At 38.6% G+C, this 24,434-nt stretch overlaps 1 protein-coding gene across 1 annotated transcript in view; it reads left to right on the forward strand.

Moving 5' to 3' along the window:
• The window catches only part of CTNNBIP1 (catenin beta interacting protein 1), a 34,390-nt gene extending 10,305 nt beyond the window's left edge, over positions 1-24,085 (forward strand). Inside the window, exons 2-5 of the mRNA XM_084494919.1 lie at positions 5,942-6,032; positions 9,926-10,047; positions 10,544-10,634; positions 22,084-24,085. Of these exons, the coding sequence (XP_084351045.1) occupies positions 9,952-10,047; positions 10,544-10,634; positions 22,084-22,142 (246 nt within the window). The 5' untranslated portion in view covers positions 5,942-6,032; positions 9,926-9,951 and the 3' untranslated portion in view covers positions 22,143-24,085. The remainder of the gene's footprint in view (positions 1-5,941; positions 6,033-9,925; positions 10,048-10,543; positions 10,635-22,083) is intronic.
• Positions 24,086-24,434: the final 349 nt, after the last annotated feature.

Here is a 24,434-nt window from a genome sequence, read left to right on the forward strand (position 1 = left end):
TAGTACAGCTGTGGAGGCTAATAGCTTAACCTTGGATAATGATATCACAGAGTTAAAGGGACCTCTTCACGCTGGCTGTTAACTCAATTTGTGTAGTGCAAATGAAAGCTGCAGTGGTCGGTCTTATTCACCCTAACTTCTTATCTGAGCTTTTATAATCCTATCCCATTAATTGAGGTTTTTAGCTGCCTTGAACAGAACCTGCCAGATTCAAGAAAAAAATACCCTAGCTCCTATTGGATTTCCTTTGGCTATAACTAGAAATGATATAATGCATTAAAGGGGTAGTCAGCTGTAACCTACATTTGAAAAAGCTCGCCAGGTGGCTGCAGTAAGTACCCAAAATTATTAAGACTGAATATGTAAAACATTACTAACATTTACTGACAGTTTACTGCCTTTTTTCCCCTCAATTTAGGCTGTGCAAAGTGCTTCATTTCACCTTTTTTCCAATACCAGTAAAATGGCGATGTTCAGAATGTTAGCAGTAGGAGATCTCCAGTGGTGGGGGAAATACAGAACTGGAAGGAACAAAAGCTCACGTTGCTTTTTGTTGCATAAAAAAAGCATGCCTTTAAAACGAAGTGAGGTGCTTAAATAGCTCGATTTATGCAAAATTTACCAACGTTCTTTTTTTTTTTCTTTTTTAAATCTTTTTTTGTTGTGTTATGAAATTGTCTTAGGTTCTTTTTCTTTTCTTTTTAAAGGGTGGGGGCGTCGGTAATTTAGAAACTCTTTATTTTAAACCCTTCTGTGGTGTTGCCCAGCAAAAAAACCCTTCCAGGTTTTGAATTCATAAGAGTGTAGGTGGAAGTGAGGGAAATACAGTTATAAATGTGTGATTTCCAATTGCTGCATGCTGGAATCCTCCTTTACTGAAGGAGCTTGGTGAAAGCACTCCTTGCCAGCAAGCTTCAGTTTCCTTAGGAGCTGTTTCCATCTGTTCATAAAACAGAGCTGTTAAACTGAGTTTGTGTTCACATTTCTTCTGTCTACATTTTTTAAGTAGTGAAAATGGGGTATTTGATGTTCTAAATCAGGCTAGGAAAATAAAGGGGGCTTGCCTACCTGGAAAGGTTGTATTTTTTCACTTCATACTGGACTCGTGTGCAGGGTAGTAATTGAAGGGACACCTAGGGTGCTCTTTTCATTCACTTTTGTGACAGATTTTCCTGTCATGATGGACATTTCAACTAACAATGTGGAAAGGTAGGCGAGCATCACTTCCATTAGCAGAAAAGTTAAAAAAACAAAAACTGAATCCTCTTCTACCTTGGCAGCATTCTTGTGAAATAGCCCAACTGTTTTCAGGCATATGTACATCTGCTTCCAAAATGTCCATTTTACTCTCATCCCTAGCTTGCTGCCTTGCTAGAAAGTGCAACTTCTTGCATGAAGAAGGTGATATTTGCTCTTTGTTTTGCACAGGGGACAGCATTGCACACACTTTTTCCACTACCAGACAGATCGGTTTGGTAGGCAGGCAAACGGGGACTGGAGCAGGGATGTCAGACGTGCTTGGCTCTGCCCAGTCCACATGTTGGGCCTTGCAAAGCAGCAAGCATTCCTGTGATCCTCGCCCAGCCCTTCTGCAGGCAGAGCGAGGAATGAAGTGCTGAAGAACAGGGCAGCTTTTCCACTTGCTTACTGACCCCGCGTTTACTGCTGAAGGAGGGAAACAACGTTTTTAAACCCAAATTTACATTTTGGTAAAGCTGGGCTGGCAGCTTTGGCTGTAATATACGGATCCTCCTCATTTATTATTCTGTCTTGTGAATCATATTAATAATACATGAGGCCCAAGTTTTGTTCCCTATGTGTGCCAAACAAGGAAAAATTAGGTGACCCAATTATGTCTGTTTTGCAGTGTTGGATGCAGCAGGACAAACTTGTAGGATCTGGTCTTTTAACGCAGTTTAGTGAAAGACACAATTAATTCAGGCAAAAAAAAATAAAAGCTATGCTTTTGAAATGCACGGTTGAGTCTTTTTCATGAGAGAGGCATTAAATAATGTCACTGGGAAGTACAACCATGCTTGGCTGCAAGATAGACGAGGTCTTGGCAGCCCAAAGCATTCCTGTTGACCTTGCGAAACTCTTACTCGTACCTGGAGAGACCAGTTCCAGCCGTGATAGAACAGGGCATCCTGTATGGCTTCACCAGCGCTTGGTACCTCTTCCTTCAGCACTAGTAATTCAGGTATGATCACTGGGAATTTGACAGTACTTAGAAATACCAGCAGTGCTTTGCTTTGACCAAGAAATATCAATGGATATGTGACTAGGATTCTGAATATCCTGGGTTCTACGTCTTTATTCGCAAAAAAGTTCACACAGAAATTGTTATTAATTCAGTTAAATCTTTCTTTTTTTAACTGGGAGATGACAACTCTGTTTATTTTTAGATTCAAATTCTTCTAGACCCGTATCCCATTTGTTCTCTTGAACGAGCAGCCTTCCAGTGTTCTGTTAATGCTATGGAAATCCCTTCAGCACATAACTGTTGGTATTTTTCTGTCTCCCTGTTTTGTGTTTTTTTTTTTTTTTTTTTTTTTTTTCTGAGAAGAATCAAAATGTTGTGGGATTGTTTCTCGTATGCAACATAACGTATTTGACAAGAATAGGAAAACATATTAATTCTGTGTTCGTCCTATTACAGTAGGATTCAGTGGTTCTTTGATAACAGTTTGGTTTATAGGACATGCCAAACTAGTTGCTGTTTGGTTTTCCTCTTTGTTGTTGAGTGCCAGCATCCTTCACCTGGCATGCTGTGTCCTGGTGCCTGTTCCATTTCCTTAAGCTGTTGTAATTCAGTGACGTACATATTTTAAACCATGTTTCTTTTTGATTATTATGCCTTATGTTTTAGCTTAAAAACTCATTTATCTCTCTGGTTGGGGCAGCATCGTGAGTTAAGTGGTAGAGCCTAAGGCTTCCACCTCTTTCCAGCTCCCGTGTGGACTACTCTGAACTTGTAAACATTGGTTCACTGCTGGTAAGACTTTTGTATGTTAAAAAATACTCTGACCCAAGCGTACAGCATTGTAAGGAAGCAGAATTATTTAGGAGAGAAGGACAAGCATGGAATGAAACTGGAGACCATGTGTAGTAAAGTTACTTTATTTCCGTGGTAAAGGACCTTGCATGGTTTTATCTGTTCTGAAGTCTTTGCCTGGGAGTGTAAGCCCATTAGGGCTGGGAGAATTTTGATTTTAAGTCTGAGAAATGGTTTTATGATCTTGTATTCCAGTGACACCTTAAGTGGAAGGTGTTTGGTTATGCTTTCTCATGCTTGTGGGAGTGCACTGTGTATAGCTGGGCTTCAGCAGGATCTTGCAACCAGGAGAAAATCTGCATCCTACTTTCCATGGTGGAAGTGCTGATTGGTGTGACCAGCCCAAGCAGCTGTTTTTAGTACCTGTTCAGTTGTTGAGAGGCTTGTGTGACGATCAAGTGATGCCAACCTCCCTATGTCCTGCAGCATTCACAAGCTGCACGAAGCAGCTACCAGTTGTGTAGGCAGAGGGACAAAAAATTCAGCAGAAGCAAAATCAGCAATGACTGCAGGAGTGGAAGGTGGGTACAGGTGAGCAAAGAATTAGAGATGGTAAATTTCCACGAGCCAAAGAATTAAACAGAGCTGAAAAGTGCTGCAGGGATGGATTGCTGTGTTAGCACACAGGTCCGTTGGGGCTTTCAAGGCTGTGAGCATAACTCATCCTGGTGATGATTCAGCTGTCCTTCAGCTGTCTTGCTAAACTCTTTCTCATATTTTGCACTTCTTCCCTCCCACCCCTAAAATACACAGTTGCGAAATATTTTTAGATCCTATTTCTTAGGGTTCGTTAGGGATGAACGTGGAAGTGTTGATGTATAATGGAAAGCGCTGGACGTGTGAGCTGGTGGTTGTCATAGCTGGGAACAAGGTGGCAGGATGTGTGACTTTGGACTGGTCACCAGGCCTTTTCTTTTGTCCTCACACCTTTAAGAAAAAGTAATGAAACCTGATTTATATAATTTATTCCAGGCATTTGGAAGCCTTTAGCAGTAAATGCATGTGTTATTCAGAGGATTTGCACTGCAGTTTAGCAGAGAATTTTTCAAGGTACAGTGTGCAAGCTCGATGGTCTATTTATTTATTTGCTGTGATGAAGGTGAGGTGAGTTCATCTGGGAGCGACTGTGTGGATCTGACAGAGGCAGCATGTTTTTAGTGCTGCTGCTGACTTGGAAAGGGGCTGTTGTTTGAAAATAAGACTATCTGCAGTTTAAGCTTTCTAGCTGGTCATGAAAATGATGTGTAGAGTATGTTTCAGTTCTCAGCTGAATTCCCCTGAATTTATAGGGTCAGGAAAACATTTGATCTTTCTCTCTTAATTTGTGTTTGGTGTTAAATATAACATAAATGCATAATGACTATTCTTAGCAATTTAGGGGAGGATTGGGAATTCTGATGGTAGCCATAAATACGCTGTAACTGTCAGTAGGACGTAAATGCATCTCAGAAGTGGTTAGTACCTGTGTGCTGATCTTCTCCTTTAGGAAGGAGCTCTCAGGTGTGTGGTGAGTATTTGTACAGTCTGTGTGGGTTCTTTGAGGTCTATAGAAATGAGAGCAGCAATTAGATCCTATAAATGGTCCTGTTGTCGGTGCTGTAGATAATCTTTCCTGGGACCGCGTTGCATATTTAGAGGGCAAGAACAGTGGGAACTAATTAGTGAGGTATGGCTTAAATAGAGCAGGCAATTTTTCTTCTCTGGAGAAATTAAATTCTTTTAAGCCCATGATAAAGCTCAGCTGCTGCATCGCTGCTTAGTAAGGGCCGCTGTAGAGAACACATGGGTGAAGTTAGCAGGTACCTTGAATTCAGCCTTTTTTGAATAAATCTGGTGTCCAGAATGGTTGAGTAGCCCTAGCTACTCCGTCTTTGTTTCTCTGCTAGTAAAGGTGTCTGCATGGGGTCACTGTGAACAGCCATGAAAGAAACTGGATTTGTCTAGATTTGCCTTCACTTACTGACTTGATTTTAAAACAGAGTGTGTTTGATAAGTTTAAAGTGGTTTGATAAGTTAATGAATGGTGCAGGTATGCCTATCTTCCCTAATCAGAAACTCTTAATTAAGTATAGCAGCTTATGGTAATTATTACATAGGACAGCATCACAGCTAGAACTAAGTAGCAGGCCTTTACTGTTTCATTGCACGTAAGAGGACCTGAACTACCACTTCATTTGTGAGCTCGAACAGCTTGTCTTACAGACTAATGTGATGGCAGTAGGAGTTGTAAACTCTTACCAAGCCGATGTGCCCAGTGTAAGTTGTGAAATATGTTCAGAAATATGTCACGAGTCTAAAATAACACATGTAACTGTTCGACGTTGGGGACTGAACAGTGGGGTTGGTCTGAAACGTTCTGAGCAAAAGAATTTTATAGCCCAGCATTTAATTGCCAGTCTTTGTAATTGCTATATTCACATAACATATGCATAGCTGAAAACAATAATTTTGGTCAAAGTCACCATGCTTTCCATTTCTCCCTAGTTTTCCTCAAATCTTTGGTAAGCTACGCCTGTTTTTTTTTAATCTAGGAGAAATTACATGTCCTTTCTTTTATTGGCTTTTACAGGGAGCTGGGGTTTATGCTGAAAGCTTCTTAAAGAATGCAAAGCTGAATGCATTCCATTCTCAAGTGATTGGGAATGTCATTGGTATGGACAGGGTGTAAATCTTGCAGATGTAGAATGGCTTGACCTTTAAGAAAACTTATTCTTTAAGAATAAAAAGGATCTACAAACTCCAGACTAGCCTACACTTTTATGAATTTTGGCTAGACCAGGATATAAAGCAGACTGTGATTCAAAACATACTGAAGGTTTTTTTTTTTTTCCTCTGGTTCTCGGCTTTGTATATTTATGTAATGCTTTGCTCATTTTCTTTTCACAGGGCAGTTTCCCCATCCTGTTTTTTCCAAATCTGACCATTAATTGGGGCTGAACACACGGATTATCTGATCTTCTGTGGTTTTTAGAAGCAGGTATGTTGGCAGGGAAATCTCTTAATATTTTACTTGTTTGGGAGGGGACATGGTGGAGGAGCTTTCTTCATATATGTAACAGAAAGAGTTGTAGGTTTAGGGAAATTCTGTTAAGTAACATTTCATTATGTATAGCATATTAATGTCACTTTCTTGAGAAAGCGAAGTGGCTAAGTACTTCAATAAGACTTTCCAGTCCTTCATTTGTAAAGATGGATTGTGCTGACTTCTGAGAACAGACTAGCTTCGTAAGTGGTTGTGGAAATTTACTGGTGTAATTATATGATACATATGGTGTGTATTATTTGTCATCCTAAAGGATATGATTCTTCTATGATTCTTCATAAAAGCTTTATGTAGCAGGGACAGAGATAGGTTTAAAGTTTTCAGTCTCAATATTGACTTAAGACTTTTGTTTCTACTTGAATGTCAAGTAGGAAAAGCTGTGGTAGCTGAAATTCACCCAAAATAATTATGTGGTGTATGAAGAGCAAAGCACTGTTGTGCTGTAGTCTTAATTTAGCCTCTTTATACATATACTTTTGTAGCTTTTGATTCATGCTGTGTATTTTCACCCCATGTTACTACTACCAATGTGAAGTATTCACCAAAGGGGTTAGGTTTTAGTATTCTTTAATCCTTCCTGTTCAATAGGTAGCTTCATGATGAATCCATCTTGGTTGAAGCTTGCTTCAGAAGGACCAGGTTTAAATAGGAATATTTCATTATCCCTTTTTAAGAGTTTGATAAGTTAATAAGTGACTGGAAGACTATTATACTGGAAGACAATGAATAACTATATCTATTGACTGTCAGTCTCTCAAATCATCTGATGTGTAATGAATGGGATGATGAAATGTGCAGATCTCCCCAGCTGGCATGGAAGCAGCAGCGGCATTTTCTTGGAGTTTGTGGATAGTGCCACCTATTGGTTGATATTCCATATAACTTCCATTCTTAAACCACAGGTGTGTCACCATGTTTCAGGTGTCTTGATTTTTTTTTTTTTTCCTGGAAAAAACAAAACACTTCAGCTTCAGAAAGAGCTTTTTTTTTTTTTCAATGTAATACACAACATGCTGATGGAGGGGTTGAGACTGTGAAAAGATCTCCTATACAGTGTTATCGAGCTGTTCTCTTTCTGTAAACGTGATTTTTCATCCAGTTTCTTTAGAAGTATAAATTCATGCACTTTTAAACTACTTCGAAGCACTTGTTTACTGTATCTGGCTGCTCCACTCGTTGCCCTATCAGTCTTTGTTCCCAGATTGCATTTTATAACAGAACTGTTGCATCGGTTTGGAAGGAGAGATGTGCCCATTTGTCTGAGCAAGCTGCTATGAAAGCTGAAACAGTGAGGAGTTATGTCAGGTATCATTATAGAGTATATTTATATGAAGAACCAAATAAAAGAATTGAGGAAAAAATACAAATATGATAAACTCTTAGATTATTTTTTTTAATTACCTCCTTATTTGTGGCATTTGATTCTGTAAGTCAGACCGGTCAAGATATCCATGCGTTTCCAAACATGGATATGACAAAATATTGTGATTACTGCCATGAATATTGTATGTTTTTCTTTATCATTTTCTAACATAGAAATTCAAATTATTTTTTTCTACTGCTGCAGGACTAAATACATTCTAACAGATTGAATTGTCCCATCAGATAGGCCCATTAGCTATGATATTATTAAACCTTGCTGCTCCAAGTGTTTTGTAGAGTGATAGATTGGTGCAATTTGGAAATGCTGGAACAGCATATATTGCCGTAAGCTAGCAGAACAAAACAGTACTGTAAGACACACATTACTTGAATAGAGTTTCCCTATTGACAGTAAGTAAAAAATGAGGAAGAATTCAATGCCTTTTTTTGGGAGGGAGCAGGGGAGAGTGATGAGGGCGTAAAGAGAGCTATCTGTCCGTAGAGTAGGGATAAAAGTAAGTTGGACTTCATGGTATAAACATACTGTATATTAGAGAGGGGACTATGCAGATGAAGAAATGAGGCAAAAATGTATACAGGACAGTCCTGTTACATTGTTTTCTTCTAGACTGAGTTCTTTGGCTACTAATACAGCACCTTCCTGCTTCAAGTAACAGTATTAAAGAAATAAAATAGTAGTATGTATCAGTTCAACATGAAGAACCAGTCACACATTTTCAGCCTTTCAATCTTGTTTGGTATCTTGATTTAATGGTTATAGTTTCATCTGTCTCAGGATAGATGTAACTTAACATCTCTTGCTCACTGTCTTACTTTGTTCATTAGCTTACTGTTGACATCACTTGTTACCACTCACAAATTGCACTCCTAGGAACCTAATCCAATCTGCTTACCTCAGAGTTGATGTACAAAATTATGAGATCATCTTATTCCCCCTTCAGAAAGCAATTTGCTGATTATAGCAAAAAATAAAATCATCATTACCTTGCACATTCACAGGCTCAAAGCCCAACCATCTCTACCAAATGGGTATAATGCAAATCTTCCCAGTGGGAACTGCTTCAGACAGGACTGGTGATAGAGCTTTCTCCACTCTGCTGTCTTCATGCTAAGTAATGTGGGTGGCAAAGCCTATCCCTGCAGCTGCTACTTAAGTTTGCATTATTTCTGACTCATTCAGGAGGGCCCGTGTGTAATTTTAAACTGTTTCCACACCCAGATTACTTTCCCTTAAAAATAATAATGATAAAGTGGGGGGAGAGTTGGTAATGACCACAGGAGAACATCACGTGGAAAGCAGTGGTGTTTGAACCTGCTGTGGTACAGTCTTCACCAAACATACCTCATGTCTCATGTATTCCCTTCATTACTAAGATTCAAAAAATCAGATTTATAGCTTTATATAGGACCAGACCCCCTTGTGTGAATGAAAACCGATTGGAGGACGGTTCTGGAGCCAATTCTCTGAGCTGTGCGTTGTGGAAGAGTAGCTGCTTTAAACTTCCATCCAGGCATTCCTGAGCAGGGGTTATGTTCTCCAACACATAGTACTTGTAACAGGTTTATTTAGTTTATTACACTGATGTATCAATGTATTATTTGAAGCATTATTATTTCCTAAATTTGCAGTTAAGACTTTTACTATTGCTGACTTAAAATTCATCTTGGAATATATTAATAGCAGCTGAAGGTTATTCCTGACCACTTTGACTTGATAAACATGGTATTGTGGACTTAGAAGAATTATTGGATACTCAGGCAATAAATTACGATGATGTTATACCATCTAGAATTTACTTGGCGTTGTCTGTTTATTCTCTGATGTTACTATTCTTAATTAAAACGGAAAAGCAAAACTTCAACTTAAGCAATGTGAGAAAGCATGCTAAGCTGTATTCTTTCCCTGTTTCTCTTAATTCTTTTTTCTCTTCAAAACCATTATATAAATTTTTACAAACTTTTACAAAATGTGAAGTGTTTTTTTTTTTATTATAAAAGAGAAAGACTTAAGATTTCATTCAGCTTTTTTTTTTCTCCAGTGTAAGCTTGATGGCTGTACATTCTGCATCCTGTTTTCATGTTAGCTGTGGTTATTTACAGGGCAATAAAACAAAAACACAGGCTTTTCTGTCAGGGTACTTCTTTCATCCAGTTGTTAGGTTTCTCATTTTCTACTCATGCAGTAATGTAACAACAGATAATGAGGCAGTAGTGATTTTAATATCAGACTCTTTGAATCTTTGGGTTGAGTGAGGCCCAGTTTAGCTATTCAGATTTTTAAGGGCTTTTCTGTTAAAGCCTGTGATTCCTCACTATTTCAGGCTACTTAGTATTCTGCCTGCCGGTGAAAAGTAGATGGTTTAGGAATTAAACTTTGTTATTGTTTCTATTATACCCCATTACCTGTTTTGGTCTGTCTTTTTCTGATCTTATTATGCCTTCAGGAAATCCAGGAGCTGGCAGGAGGGGAATGAACCGTGAGGGCGTCCCCGGAAAGAGTCCGGAGGAGATGTACATTCAGCAGAAAGTGAGAGTCCTGCTCATGCTGAGGAAGATGGGATCAAATGTAAGATGTCACAAACTGTTACAGCCCATGCTTTGTAGCTTTCCGAATATAATGTCTTAGCAACTGGGATTGTGCTGACTGAGATGGGCAGGCGATGGTTGGGTTTTACTGCTGAATTGTTTTAGCCATCATTGATTTAACCATCACCTGTGATTAAATACAATTGATTTTTTACAAAAAAAGTTATGAGGCTTGTGGTGCCCTAAACTGCATCCGAACACCTGATTATTACTCTATATAAGCCAAAGTTTTTCATTATTGTGAAACCAGGAGAATAAGGCATCTGTTTTAAAGTGGCTTTGAATCTCTCCATGAATGCATGTACCAGTTTGCTGCTGTTATTGCTTGCTGGCATTAAAATTTGTACAAATAACAGCTTAAACTGTTGAAGAGTAGAATAGAGGCAACTGTGACATTTGTTACTGGGGAGTCAGAGATGATATCTTCAGTGTTTCTTCATTTTAGTTTTGCTGACTGACTCTTTGTACATTTCCAGCTGACTGCTAGTGAAGAGGAGTTCTTGCGCACATATGCAGGTGTAGTGAATAGCCAACTTAGCCAGCTTCCTCAACACTCAATTGATCAGGGTGAGTACCAGATTTGTTTGCCTGTTGTTTAATTAGTGAGAAACAGTCTCCGAAAATACTAAATTTAGGTTCCTGTTTTTCTTAACAGGTGGTTTTATTTTGTCAGACAAACTAAGTCTTGGATATACCTAAGATTGCTTAGGATGAAGGGCATTATTCTCCATGATAGCTCAAAACATTTTTGGCCAAAATCTTGTGAAATGAATTAATGTACATCATTTCCCAATATATTTGATAAATATAAATGAATTCTAACCTCATTGATTTTTTTGCTATAGGTGAAGTTAAACTCAGGCATGCCTAGGCCCCTCTGGTTCTGAGCGTCTTATAATATTCAGTATGAGTCCTCTGCCTAAGTCAACTTTCATCTGAATTTTTGTATTTATTCTTACTGTGCTGAAATGGCCCAGTTTCAGAGAGAGTTTAGCAACAAGAGGAATTTGTTTCCCATAGCATTTCTTCAATTTGCACAACACAATTCCCGAACAAGGGTGGTGGGTATGAAATAACTTCAAAATCAAGTAGTCTGCTTAATGTATGTGGCACATAAACTCTGACAGTAAAAAAAAAAAAAAAAAAAAAAAAAAATCTAGTTCATACTAAAATAATACAGTACCTTTGAGATAAAGTACAGCCAGAGGTAACTGTCACAGTAAAACTTCCATACTTGTTCTGGTAAATGCTGAATTATTTAGTACATTGTTTTAATTTATTGCCATACTGTATTATTTTAATTTGATTCCTTTAGGTTCCCATTGATGGGATGAAGTAGGTGGTATTTTTGTGAATTCTTTACAGAAGTCTTGGAAAACCATTGTGTGGTGGTATTCTGAAGCTACAAATATGTTCTGAACCTGAATGTTTATTTCTGAATATTTTCCCCTTCATAGGCTTCCTGCCAGAACACATTCATAATGTGGGATTTGGTTTTGAAGGAAAATTGCTAGTTTCTTATGCCAGAAAGAACCGAGTTGAACAGAAATTTAATATAGATCTGAGACATTTAGAAAACCATTAGAAACACAACCTGCACAGACTTGCTCTTCAGTTTTAAGCCTGTGTGTTCATTCCTCACATAGCTGGGGGACTGATGGAGATAGGTACACCTGTGTATTTTGGCTCAGAATTGTTAAACTTTCTGCCAGTCTAAAGTGAAAATTTGCCAGTTTCTCTTCAAAAAAAAATGAAGATGATTTATTCAGTTGAGAATGACTGCCTTAGTTACCAGACAGTTACTATCACGTTGTCTTAAGCAGTTGGCATTTGTCAGCTTTATCCCTAAAATAGTTACATTTCTCATAATAAAAGTGTATGCTGAATTGTCTGAACTTTGGCAAAGAAGTGGTAATAAAAGCAGAAGTCCAGCCAAGGGACACTGATACATTGTACAGCTGTGCTCCAATACAGCTTAATCTAACTTTCCTGTTTTAGCTGTCTGCTTTTATCATTTGTAAAATTAACAAATTATTTTCTTACTTTACATAGGGCTTTGGAAATTTAATTCTAATAATGTCAGAGTGCTTAAAAATTCCTGCCCTAGTGTTATAGAGAAAGCTCAAAGTACTGTTTCTGATTGCTTTCATTTTGTCAAGGTGATATGAAAAGTAAGAACCCCCAAAGGGTGCTCTTCCAGATAAGGGTCAGAAACTTGCAGCTGAAAAAAAATTTGACTTAAAATTTAAATATAGTCAAAAGAGAGACCAACAGTTATTTATTCTGCTTCTAGACTCCCTAATGATGCAACGCAGGAAATTTGAGAGCTTTATACATTGTTCAAAAAGTTATCTTTGTTCCATAGTTGAACAGATGCTAAATGATTTCCCTGTCAGCATTTTCTTTAAGTCCTTGAAGATTCTTTAGACTTTTTCCATAGGGAAGTGAAGTCCTCCCTGCAGTTGCTCACTTTGATGTGATCTGAGATGCTGCTGTCCTTCCTGTGTGATTTGACCCTATGATCCACCTTCAATTCTCCTAAATTATAGTGAAGCTGTTGTCCTGACCGTTAAGATTTTTTTTTTTTGGTAGAAGAAAATAGAACAAAGAAAGATAATACTTAACTATTTAGAAAAGTGGGAAAAGATGTTGGTCCTTCTCATATTCAGATATGCTGTCTCTCCAAATTAACAAGAGCGTAGCATGAAGAACAAATTGAAATGAGGAAACAGCCAAATACCATTTTCTCTGCAGTATGCTGTAAAGGCATGAGCAACTGTAATTTGTTGCTCTGGACTTTGATCCTCGGAAAACCTCTGCAGATTTGTAATAGTCAGTTATGATAATGTTGCTCTTTGCTCTTTTTCTTCTCTGATTTTACTTTATTAAAAAATGTTATGTGTCATTTCTTAATAAAGAAACCCAGCAGCGACCATTACCAGCTGTCAGTACCTTTTGCTGTCTTGTAGTGTTGGTGAAGCATGAAGGGTTGATCATTAAAGTACCAAAACCAGAGGATAAAAATGCCACGGGTGTCCGACTTGCCATCTTAAGGGAGATTCCATCTCCACTAGATGGCATTATCTTGCACTGAAAAACCCTGTCCCAAGTCCACATGCTTGAGGAACTTAAATGTTTTGTGTCCTTCAAGATTCCTTAAAGGAATTTTCTTCCCTGCTTTTTTAATGTTCTCATTGAGTCTCCTCCAGAGGATTTTTTTAGTCTTCATGCAGTTTGCCTTACACAACAAATAAGAGGTGTTATTTAAGGAGTTAGTTTTAAGGACTTGGTAGGCTAGCAGATTTCACAGACCTTTTTTTTTCCAATGAAAGGACAAATTGCTCTCGGCCTAATTTGTCTTAGACTTCAGAACCATTTTTCTCTAGCGGGCATGCACAAGGCAGAAAGCTGATTTCATACCCTCGTTTCTTTCCCCAAAAGGGAATGATGTTTGTGGCATTCTAAAAGCTTTGGTAGAGACCTGCAATTTTTTGTGAATCACTTACATATGCTGTAGTCTGGCCCCACAATTGCAGGAAGGTTTTTGATGTTGTTAAGAAGAGTATAGGTGATGATTTAGGTTTTCATAAGTACATTACAATCCCCATTACCATTTTTATGCTTTTTCCTTGTTGTGCCTCCATGAAATAGTGTCCTAGGACAGCTGGCAGGTTGTCTCACAGTAATTACCTGAGGTAGGACTGCTGAGCCTTGTCATTGTCTGGTGCTCCCTACTAAGTTTTTTTGATAAAGAGCTGTCAACTCCTTAGTTGAGTCTATTTGTCTGACCACAGGGAGTCACTCTGCAACCTGTGTGTCCAATATATATTTGCAGATATGTGACATAGCACTGAGGAAAGAAGTTTACGCTTGTCCCTGCTGAATTCAAGTAATTGTGCTATAAACCTTCATTTAGCCACTTTTTGATAATAATAACACTGACATTTAAAGTACCTTCATGGTACTATGCTTACCTTATTAGGATTCAGCAGTATAATTTAGTCTCTTTCATCAAAAAGCACCTTAGAATGCTTTATTTTTAAAGCAAGCTTGAAGTCTGACTCCCCTTCAGTTGGTGTTTAGTTTTCTAGGAAGAGGGGAAATTAAATTCTTAGCTTTTTGTTCCCCATTTTGCTTTAAGAAGTTTGTCAGTTCAGACATAGAAAATCATTGTTTTAGGATTATTTGCAGATCTCTGTTTATATTTGAAATATACATCTGGAACGACTTCACTCTTGAAGCACCTACATTGTGTCCTGTTGCACTGAACCTTGATTTCCTGACAGGGAGCTCAGAGTTGGTCTGACTGCATTACTGAATGGATTTGTGTAAATCAGATAATAATAACATATGTCCAGGGCTCTCTACCGTGTTCCAGCAGATATCAAATTGAAATAGGTTCTATCCAGTGTGTCTTCTATATCCCTCACTTTCAGAGGCACAGCTTGTATTAGAGCAACAGATCTGTGGAGGTGTCTTGAATACCCAGAACATGTATTCCTGTCTTAACGTAATTGTCTTTTTATTCCAACTCTATTTGCCCTTTCTTTTTAGGGTATTCCAGAATCTTAGGAAGTGCTTGGCCTTTTGGTGTGTTGCCTTTGATATGCCTCTCTCGAGTTGCTCTTTCCTTAATCTGGACTAAGTTCACCAAGAACAAGGAATGTTTGGACAATTTAGATGTCTGGAGTCAGTTCGTAGCTTGATATTCTGGCTGGTTTTATTAATACTTGGCCTGCTCACCCATTCTCTTCTTTAAGGGATCTGGCCATGTTGCATCCATAGCAATTATGAGGCTTATCTGATAAATGAAATACTTGATTACCCATTAAAAAGTACACTGCTAGCAAAGGGGATGAGATCTCACTAACTCAGGAAGGTCTAAACAAAAGTTTAAAAAACTAGACTGAAGTATTCAGTGCTTAAGTTTAGTATTAATTAAGACCCTAAACCTTTGTACCATGTTATTAATGTTATTTTATAAACATCTTATCTTCAGATCATTGCTGCAACCTTATTAATACCTATATGAAAGTGCAAAATAAATGCCATTTTTCCTAAGGAGCATTTTTTAGCTGACATCTGTGTTTGTTTGTTGTTTGTTTTTTTTCATAGCCCCAAGAATAACTGAGGAACCCAAAACGATCCCTCTTCAAATAGTGTCTGTTCTAAAAGAGGGATGTGATCATGAGCTGTTTTGAGATATTGCATATTAGTGCTCTTCCCTGCATTGCAGCAAGAGCTAACGCAGCTCAGACTCATTAGGTTTCTTGAACTTGAAGTGATGAAATTGAGGCTTTCTTAAATATTTTTAACACAAGCAAAACGCCTCTCAGGAAGTTATATGCACAGAAGCATCACCTAAAAAAAAAAAAACAACACACCACCATATTTCCTGCTTCCCAGTTACTTAAATTTCTAAATGCTAGGCTAGCACTTGGCTGCCTTAAGTCCCTGCTCTGTGGTGTATCTGAAAATGGAAGCTATGCAGCTAGTAAGCATGATATGTGAATTATACCAAGACCTTGGTGATTACAGCTCTGTTGTTCCTATAGCAACAGGAGTGTCATGCTGGTTCTTGAAGAAAAAGCTGGTCCCTTGGGGAGGGCAAAGCCAAGATGCAAACGCACGCCTCAGCTCGGTGAGACGCATTCTCTGGATGGTAGGGTATTGAAAACAAATCTAGGCTGCTTGTGGAGCTAAGAGGCAGACTGCAGCCATGAAGCATCAAATAGTGGTGGAGAAACAGAGATATCAGAGCTCTTCTCAGTGTAGGGTTGTTTTTTCTCTTTTAAACACCATGCTTGTCTCAATGCCTTTCTCCTCTCAGCAGTGCATGTTGTATTTTTAGAATGCCAAACTAGGATATTAAGGCCGGAAATTTCAAAGAAGAGTTGATGTTTAGAAGATAGTTGCTGGAAGGTGATTGAAGAAGTGTGCATGTAAAGATCTTGAGGAAAGTAAAGATTTCTTGTTTTCAATTTGGCATCCTTTCAACCCTCACAACAGGTTTAACCTTTTGATCTCCAAAAGCTTTTCAGGTTTATTAATTTTGCAGGTGGCTACAAACAAGACAGTTCTATGTATCTATTCATCATTCCTGAGACACTAGGAAATAGCAGTTACAGGTAACATCTTGCTCTGGGTTAAGGCAGTGTGTTTTGAACCCAGCTTGTACCCTACTGGCTTGATGTCCCTGTAGGTGAGTACTTGCTGTGGAAAGCATTAGGTACAAGTTAAATATTGTCAACTTCCAGGAAGGATAAAGGTGTGAAAGTATAAGGTGAAAGAAGTGGAAGAAGGATTTTCATGTCTGAAAGTTTGTGGCAATCAATGCTTTGCCTCTGTAGGTAGATGGGAAACATTTTGTTGGGTATATGCAATTCTATTTCAGGGTAGAAAAGCGTGTCCAGAAAAGGGAAGCTTGTGGAGGGAGATGTTGTATGTATAGAATGTGTTAGGTCAGGTGTACGTGTACCTTCCTCATTGTTCTATAAATTAATTACTGGAAGTGCAAAGCTCAGTGGAGGATGTGCTGAAAGTAAACACGGTTCACAGTCCTATTGTCTTAATTGCAGACTTCTGGCAACGTGCAGCTTAACTTTATAACCTGTGCTCTGCTTTTTCAATTTTTTACTTGATTAGAAAGAAAACATCCGTTACGAGAGCCAAGTGAGACTGCTGCAGAAGCCTTATTCATTAGTACTTTAATCCCTGCCTTCCTTTCACTGCATAGAAACCCCTGCTCCATTCTCTGGAAATGTTTGTGTTTGCACAGGAGTAAAAGCGGCTGTGCAATTGCTTAATGAGCAGACTTGCTAGATGGGTTTCATTTAGCTCTGGATAGCTTGGGTTGCAGGACTGGATTTGAACAAAACCTGCTTTTGTGCTGAGAAATGTGGATGAACTTCTTCTAGACAAATGTCACCAAGGATTTTTATTTATTTATTTATTTATTTGCTACAAGGTATCTTCAGTAATAATGATTTACTGTAAGCGGCCCCTGGGAAGTTAAAAGTAGTCACGAGGGTATCCCTTTCAGTTGCAGACTGATGAAAATTATTATTCAGCAGAAATTTTTTTCATTCCGTTTCCAGGTCATTGAAATACCGCTAGATAGATGCTTCTCAATCTTACAGCACCTTCTCCTTGAGGAACTAAAAATGCTGGAGAAACTCCTCTGCTAGAACATCAATTTCTGTATTAGAGGCAAAATTTTGTCATAGGGAGGATAAAGTGAGTTGCCAAAGATTACACAGTGCTTTGAGGCACAATCACACCTAGTCCTGAAACTCCAGATTGGTAGACTGAGCCCCAAACTCTAAGAAATAAATTTAAGGAACTGAGGCGTCATTTTACTAGTACAATATTTCTTCTCTCTTTCTATTATTTTTCTATTGTCTCCTGTCAGGTCTCCAGGCATGGATTTATTTTGGGGAGCTTCCCCCTCAATATCATGCTTCACCTGAAAGTATATTTTTGTTTTTGTTTAATTGGCTGTTTTCATCAGATACGTGGTAAGGCTTTTGTGATGGTTCTTGTATTGGGAACCTTCCTCTGCTCATCCAGAGGCCTGAAGCATGGTACAGAAACCTACCCTAAAAACATCCCCTCTCATTCCCCTTCTTATCCCCCACCCCCTTTTTAATGCCAAAAAAATCTGAATTTGGTGTTTTGTCAACAGTGATTTGGTTTGGACTGTTTAGTGTCTTTCCTGCTTCATTTTTGCAAAAAGGGAGGCACAACAAAGAACGCCAACCTGGAATTCTTAGAAAATTGACATTTTCTGTCCCTTTCAACATCCCTGGTGCTCTACTACAAATCACAGAACTTACTGCCCTTCGAGGGGTTGTGGTGGTGTTTATAATTATCTACTCACCTTATGGACATGGAGATACCTTCCCTCTTTGCAAGTCCCTCGAACAAACTGGTCCCAGATCTGTGAAACGATATTGCTTTTTGTATCTGTCAAGAGCCATGGTGCTCTTGAATAGAAGAGAAATGGTGAATAATGAACTCCTTTGTTAGTGAATATAAAGTAAGGCCATGAGATGGAATAGCCAGAAGGCAGTGGCACATGTGTTGGTAGTGACTGAATTGACATCATCTGAAAACCATTGGATTTGGTGTCAATTTGTTGCTCCTGTGTTCATGAATTCATGCTAGTGTCAGATTTGATAGCCTGCAAGAATTTTCCATTTGGTTGCCATTATTTGGAGAAAGGATGTCAACCTCTTTGTAGCAATGCATCAACTCCTTAAGTATAAAATTGGATCTTTAATGTGGGAATAAAAGAAATCAGCATTGGGTTGAGTCTTTATTGCAAGATGAGTGGTATTTGGTTGGGTATTGTGCCCTGGGGGTTACCCACCCACTTACTTGTCTACCTTGAAGGTGGTATTATCTTTTATTTGATAAATCAAATTGCCTTCTTAAATGCAATTGCCTGAGGCTCCTTCAAATGCTAGCTTGCATGTAATTCCTGCAAATGAAAACATTGCTAGCCTTGCGTTAAAATAGCAAAAGGAACCGAGGAGGGAGCAGGAAGTAACACTGCTAGAGTTGTGTATAAAATCCATCCTTCACTGATCTTCTTTAAAACTGTACCGTGGGACATAAGAATATATCACTTTTAATACTAATCTTCTTTTCTTCCCTTCTGAAATTAATAGCAAAACCCCTTTAGTCGCTTCTGGTCTTTGCTGCTCTCCTGTTCGTTCCTGTATTTTGTTTTGCTGCTCCCTGGTGTTTTGGCTAAACTTTTTAACTTTCAACTGCTGTGAAAATTTCATTAGTACGTGGCTGCTCTTGTGTTCCAGCATAACTTATGAAAGTAGCAAGTAAACTTGGTACAAACACCAATCATTGATGAAGTGCACTAGTAACCTCCCTTTCAGCCCAATGATTGTCCTTTCAAATACAATTCATGATCTTTCCTTAACAAATTGTTATCCAGTTTGGTTCTTGCAATTATTGTCCATCTTCAGTTAAAAATGCTGTATGGGAAATAATATGTTATGAAGTGATGAAGAAATCAGAGAGGCAGCATGCTTTTTAATGATGATATACTTAAAAAATAATAAAAAAACCACACTAGATGTTTTGTTCACAAATTCAGATAACTTAAAAACTATAGTTATGATTACATTGGTGACAAAACAAGAGTTACTGAAGTTTCTACTTTCTTGTTAGCTTTGGCTGTGAAAGACTGAAACCTGGAATTTCAGACGTTCTTCATCCACTGATCATCATTTAGGATGCACATAGTAATAATGCAGTAGTACTGTAGATATTCAAGCATTTTCCATACTTTTACACCGTATACTCTTGTACTCTTGTTTTTCTTCCTCCAAATAGAATATAATTATTTTTTTTCCTGTTTTCTGGTTGTATTGGCAAGCTGTGTTTCTTCTGTTCCCTTCTCTTGTATCCGTAGTCCATGCAAAAGGCAAGTTACCAGTTCCTTCCACCAGTGACACTGGTATCGAGGCTGTGCTACGTGGGCCTAGATTAGGAGAGCAGGAGCTAGCTGAGAGGGACCTTCCTCATCAGTGATAGCTGTTTTGATTGTGAAAGCCCAAATGAATGGCAGAATTCCTGGCGTCCTTTGCCGAAGGCTATTTCTGCTCATCATGTGCTTTAAACTGCTGCTCGCCCGCTGCACAGGAGCAGTGCTGAAAGGTGGAATTGCTCGGGGCAGGCAGACACCAACCAGCAGGCTTGTGGGGTCGCACCATTAATAGAGAATGAAATTTCCTTTTCCAGACAAAACTTACAAGACTACTTGTAAGTATTTTTTTCATATTCAGCCTGTGGAGAGGGGAGACCTCAGGAAAAACAATCGACATCTGTTAAGTAATCCCGATCATCTCGGTGCTGTGACGTGTGCTGTGATTTCGCTGTTGCCAGGCTGCTCCAGCTGCTCGTGGCTCGCACAGCAAAGCTGCTGCAAAGCCTCCTCAGCTCTGGAGGAGGACTCGTGCAAAATGCAGAAGCATAGGTTGTGCTTCATGTGCACTGGCTTTGCTAGTGCTTCTAATTATTATTACTCCCCCTTCTTTTTGGCACACATTTGTTTTTGCAGGCTCCTTACAAGTGAAATCCCTCTTTTTTGTACAGGCTGGTAGTTGTTATATTTATGCACATTTAAGGAGAAAAAAAATCAACATGGCAAGTTGCTAATTCCGAGCTGGATTCCAGCACTATATATCATTTATGTTTTGATCAAGGAAAAAACAGTTTGTGGAGGAGATGAAAAGGGAGAAGACCGCAGGGCTTCTGAGTGTTGGCAAGAGGGAACATCAGAGCAGGTTTTGATGTACTTCTATAAAATGTGGGTCCTGTGTAAGAAAAACAAATTACTGCTTGGTCTTTAGTATTTCCTCCTGTGAGTACATATAACAAATAAATCGTGAAGTGTATAAAAATAAATGTAGTTGCATTTCATAAGCCTTGATTTAGTTTTTAAGGACATTAGCAAGGGGAATTAACAGCCTTCTCTTCCTCCATGTTTTTTTTGTCACTTTTCCTTCTGTATTGCAACTAAAGAGCAAATCAGATAACTGAAATTTTGGCAGACATTCATACAATTACAACAGATGAGGAGTTTTGGTTAGTCAGTCCTCTGCCTTTTACCTTGTGTGCAGGTGTATAGGCAAAGTTCCTTGGGGCACAAAACTGAAATGTGCTGCTTGATATGCCTCAAGTGAAAGCCTTTGGAGAGTTTTACGTGCTGATGCTCAACCCAAGCTGAGTCTGAACTTTCCAAACCTCAGTAAAAGATTTCTGTAAAGCTGATCGGTTATCTGAATGGCACAGGCAGTCAGTGTTACTTTTGGCATTCCGTACTTCGTTGCCTAATCCTTTAATAGAGGCTTTGAAGAAAACCTTATTAAGCAAAATTATCCCAAGCAGGCCAGATTAATTAACGAAGGCCAAAATGGTCATTTTCAGTCATCTGTTGCACTGAAGTGTCTAAGATCATTTCAACAGAGTAAATAATTTTTAGAAATTATATAAATGGTGACTGGATGTTTCATCATATTTTTCTAATCAGTTAAATGCTGTTACAGGATCTACAGATGAAAGCAAGCATTTACTTTTATCTAACTTTCTCAGGGATGAAATTTTTACCAGAAATTTAAAATACTGCATTCAGCCCTTCAGGGTTGTTTTCCAGTTCGTGTCTAGACTAGAGATATTGATTTAAATCACTGCTTTGACACTGCTGTATGATGTATTTTTATTTCCCTATTGTCCTGGAGACATTTCTCTTGAAGTGCCTGTTAGGCTGTGCTCTATATTTAGGAAGTCCAGAGAGGTGATTTTTTTTCCTGAATATCTCAAGGTGGTTTTTTTGTTTTTTTTGTTTTTTTTTTTTTTTAAGAAAGTCATTAGGATTGAAGGCTCTTTACAAGCCTTTATCAGGTATGATTCTCCAGCCATTCAGGACCTTCTACTATTAAGGCTCGCTCAAAAGACCACCCAAGTTTCTAAAGACTTGGAGGTGGTTCATAGCAAGGTAACATCATTTTTCTGTATTTAGGGGACATTATACACAGTTGATAGCCTCAATTGGGGAAAAAAAAAATGAATGAAGAAAGTCTGAATTCTTCTGGAAAGATTTCTTTAGTGTAGGGATAAAAACAGTGCTTAGCAAAGCTGTGTCTGTTCTCTGGGCGAATGGAAGCTTTCAGTTGGGAAGAAGATACTGAATTTCTACTACAGAATAGAACGTTTGCAGTATCTGTTAGTTCCTAAAAGGTATTTAAATGACTTTCGGTGAAGAAAATGTAAAAGCCTTTCAGTTGGCCTATTAACACAATTTTTATTCTTATGAGTTTTAAAATAAATACATATATTTATCTTCTCTCTATGCCCTTTTTCCTTTCCTGTTGATTTGGTTTAGTGGGTAACATTGGTAGTAAGGGGATGGCTGGACCAGATGATCTTGGAAGTCTTTTGCAACCCTTCTGATTCTCTAATCGTGGCACACATTTTGCTGTCATTATTACAGGTGCTGAGGATGTTGTGATGGCATTTTCCAGATCAGAGACAGAAGACAGAAGACAGTAACTACAAGATACCTGAACAACACAGAACTGGAGAGGACAGTGAGATTCCTGAAGATAGAGGACGATGGCTGAGCATTAATAAGTTCCTTTGCCCACCCTAATTTTTCCGTGGTAGTCCTTCTCCTTTATAATTCTGTTTCCCTTTGCCCAACCCTCAGAATGCATCTCACAGCCATCTATTCCTATAAGTTGTTGCTACTCAGCTGGGCTGTGTTAATTAAGGACAAACCTAAAGGTGTATTTTCGATTGGCTCAAAGGGACAGACTGATTGGCTAAAGGAAGACAATTGTTTAAACTTGACCAATGAAAACCTTTTCTCTCTTATTTTATGTTTTAAAGTAAGTCTCTTGACATCCTACTTCTAAAGAAGCTTTTCATGCTGTGGTGCTTATTTAGGTCAAACTTGTGAATTTGAAGAGGGTTTGATTTGGCTGCGTAGAACTGGAAGCAAGGTGTGATTGGTTGACAATGCAAATGCTTTCTTCAGTTGGCTTGCAGGTGTTTCGCTGACATCAACACTTTCATTGCAGAAAGCTGATGTTTTGGTGCATTGGTTATTACTTTATCCTTACTTGGGGAAAAAACAAATGTGCTTTGCAATATTTATTACATCTATACACGTATACATGCTTGCTTTTTTGTTGTTTTGTTTGTTTGTTTTTGATTGGCTTTGAAATCACGTTTTTAATTTCCTCTTGGCTGCAGTGTCTCTGATGCCATCAGTTTTTCCATACTCATCTGCTGTGTGGCCTCAAGCTCTTTTGGGAGCCTGTGTTGAATGCATATTTAGTTCAGTAAGTCTACCTGTTTCAGCTGGAACACAGAGATCACCAGCCGTTCTGTGCTTCTGTGTGGGCTGTACTACGAACTCCTGGTCAACCTGGTCGTTCAGGTGGCTTCTCTCTTTGCTTCTGACAGAGGAGCTGTCGTTATTTTGCAGGAATTGCAAGAATGAGATCTATGGCTGTGACATGAGTTTGCCAAATTTGTATAGAGAATATGTGAACTTGTTTAAAATAACTGTAGTTCTACTTTAACCCTTTAATTGCTGCACAAGACTAGCTCTCATACAAGGGAAAATTATTGATCATTAATTTAAATCAGAGTTTCACTGGTCTTTAATAAACTAAGTTCCTAGTCACTTGAAAAAATTGTATGCAGTTTGGTTCCCTGAAACCGCTTGGTGAGTTGGAAATTATCTGGATCCTAGGCTAATACCATTTCTCTAGGCACTGGTCCCAAGAGGCAGCAGCACTGCATTAAGCTGTCAGATAGTGAGCGTACAGGTGACATTCAGGTTTACTCTGTTGGTAGTTCCAGGGCCTTCAAGTAGATGCATTTACAAACTCAAAAACCTGCCATGAAATTCCCGAATTGCACTGACTGTTCAGGAATCTGCACATAAAGTATCAGAAGCCTAGAATTTCTAGCACTGCTGCCTAAAACCTAGCACTTCATTTTCTCCAGTGTGTGCAGGTGATTTTTACAATACTTCTAGATTTTCCTGTGGTTGCACTGACTTTAAGATGTTTCAAAGCCTATTAAAGCAGAACTCCATTCATTTACCTGTTCTTGGCTCTTTTCATGTGGTTGTTAATTATTTGGAGTAACGATTACAGAATCTGGCTGTGACAACGTGATGGTTTTTCATGGCAAGAAGTTCTGACGACAGGATGCTGTTACCGTCTCAAAGTGGGGAAAAAGCTTGAAAGAAACCATGGAATGTGTGCAAAAGGAAGAATGGACTTGTGAGCGTGAGGAGGGAGATTATCTTGAGCAAATAAATATGAAATGAGAACAACTGTACGTCTATTTATGGAAAAGTTCCTTTTGATTCTTTTGCAGCTTTGTGAAGTTCAATGTCAAAGTGTCATTGCCCCTGTTGGTTGGGGCTGGATAAGAAGCTACTTTATTAAAATAAACCAAGAACAAGCCCAAATGAATCTTTGAATCTTGACCTTGTTGCCTAAGAGGCACTTTAATCTTAATTTTGGTGCAAATGGGGCAGCCCTTCAGGGTTTAACTGGGGGGGGGATTTGCGTGTTTCTGGCTGCTGGCTGGAATGAATGGGGTGGATTGTGGTGGCCTGTCCTTGTCAAGCTATTGTGCATCCTCCGTGTGTATCTATGGCATTTCTGAGCTGTTGAGTCTTTTCAAAGAGAAAAGTGAAGTGCTTGTTGTTCAATCTTTTCACTAAAAAGTGTAATTTTGGGGGGGGAAATACAGTTTTTAATAGCTTCTCTTGTTTCTTACTGATTTATTATATTGTTAACCTGCCGAATGGTAACTGTT

Source organism: Aythya ferina (genome assembly GCF_964211825.1).
Source record: "Aythya ferina genome assembly, chromosome: 21".
Taxonomy (NCBI): Eukaryota; Metazoa; Chordata; class Aves; order Anseriformes; family Anatidae; genus Aythya; species Aythya ferina.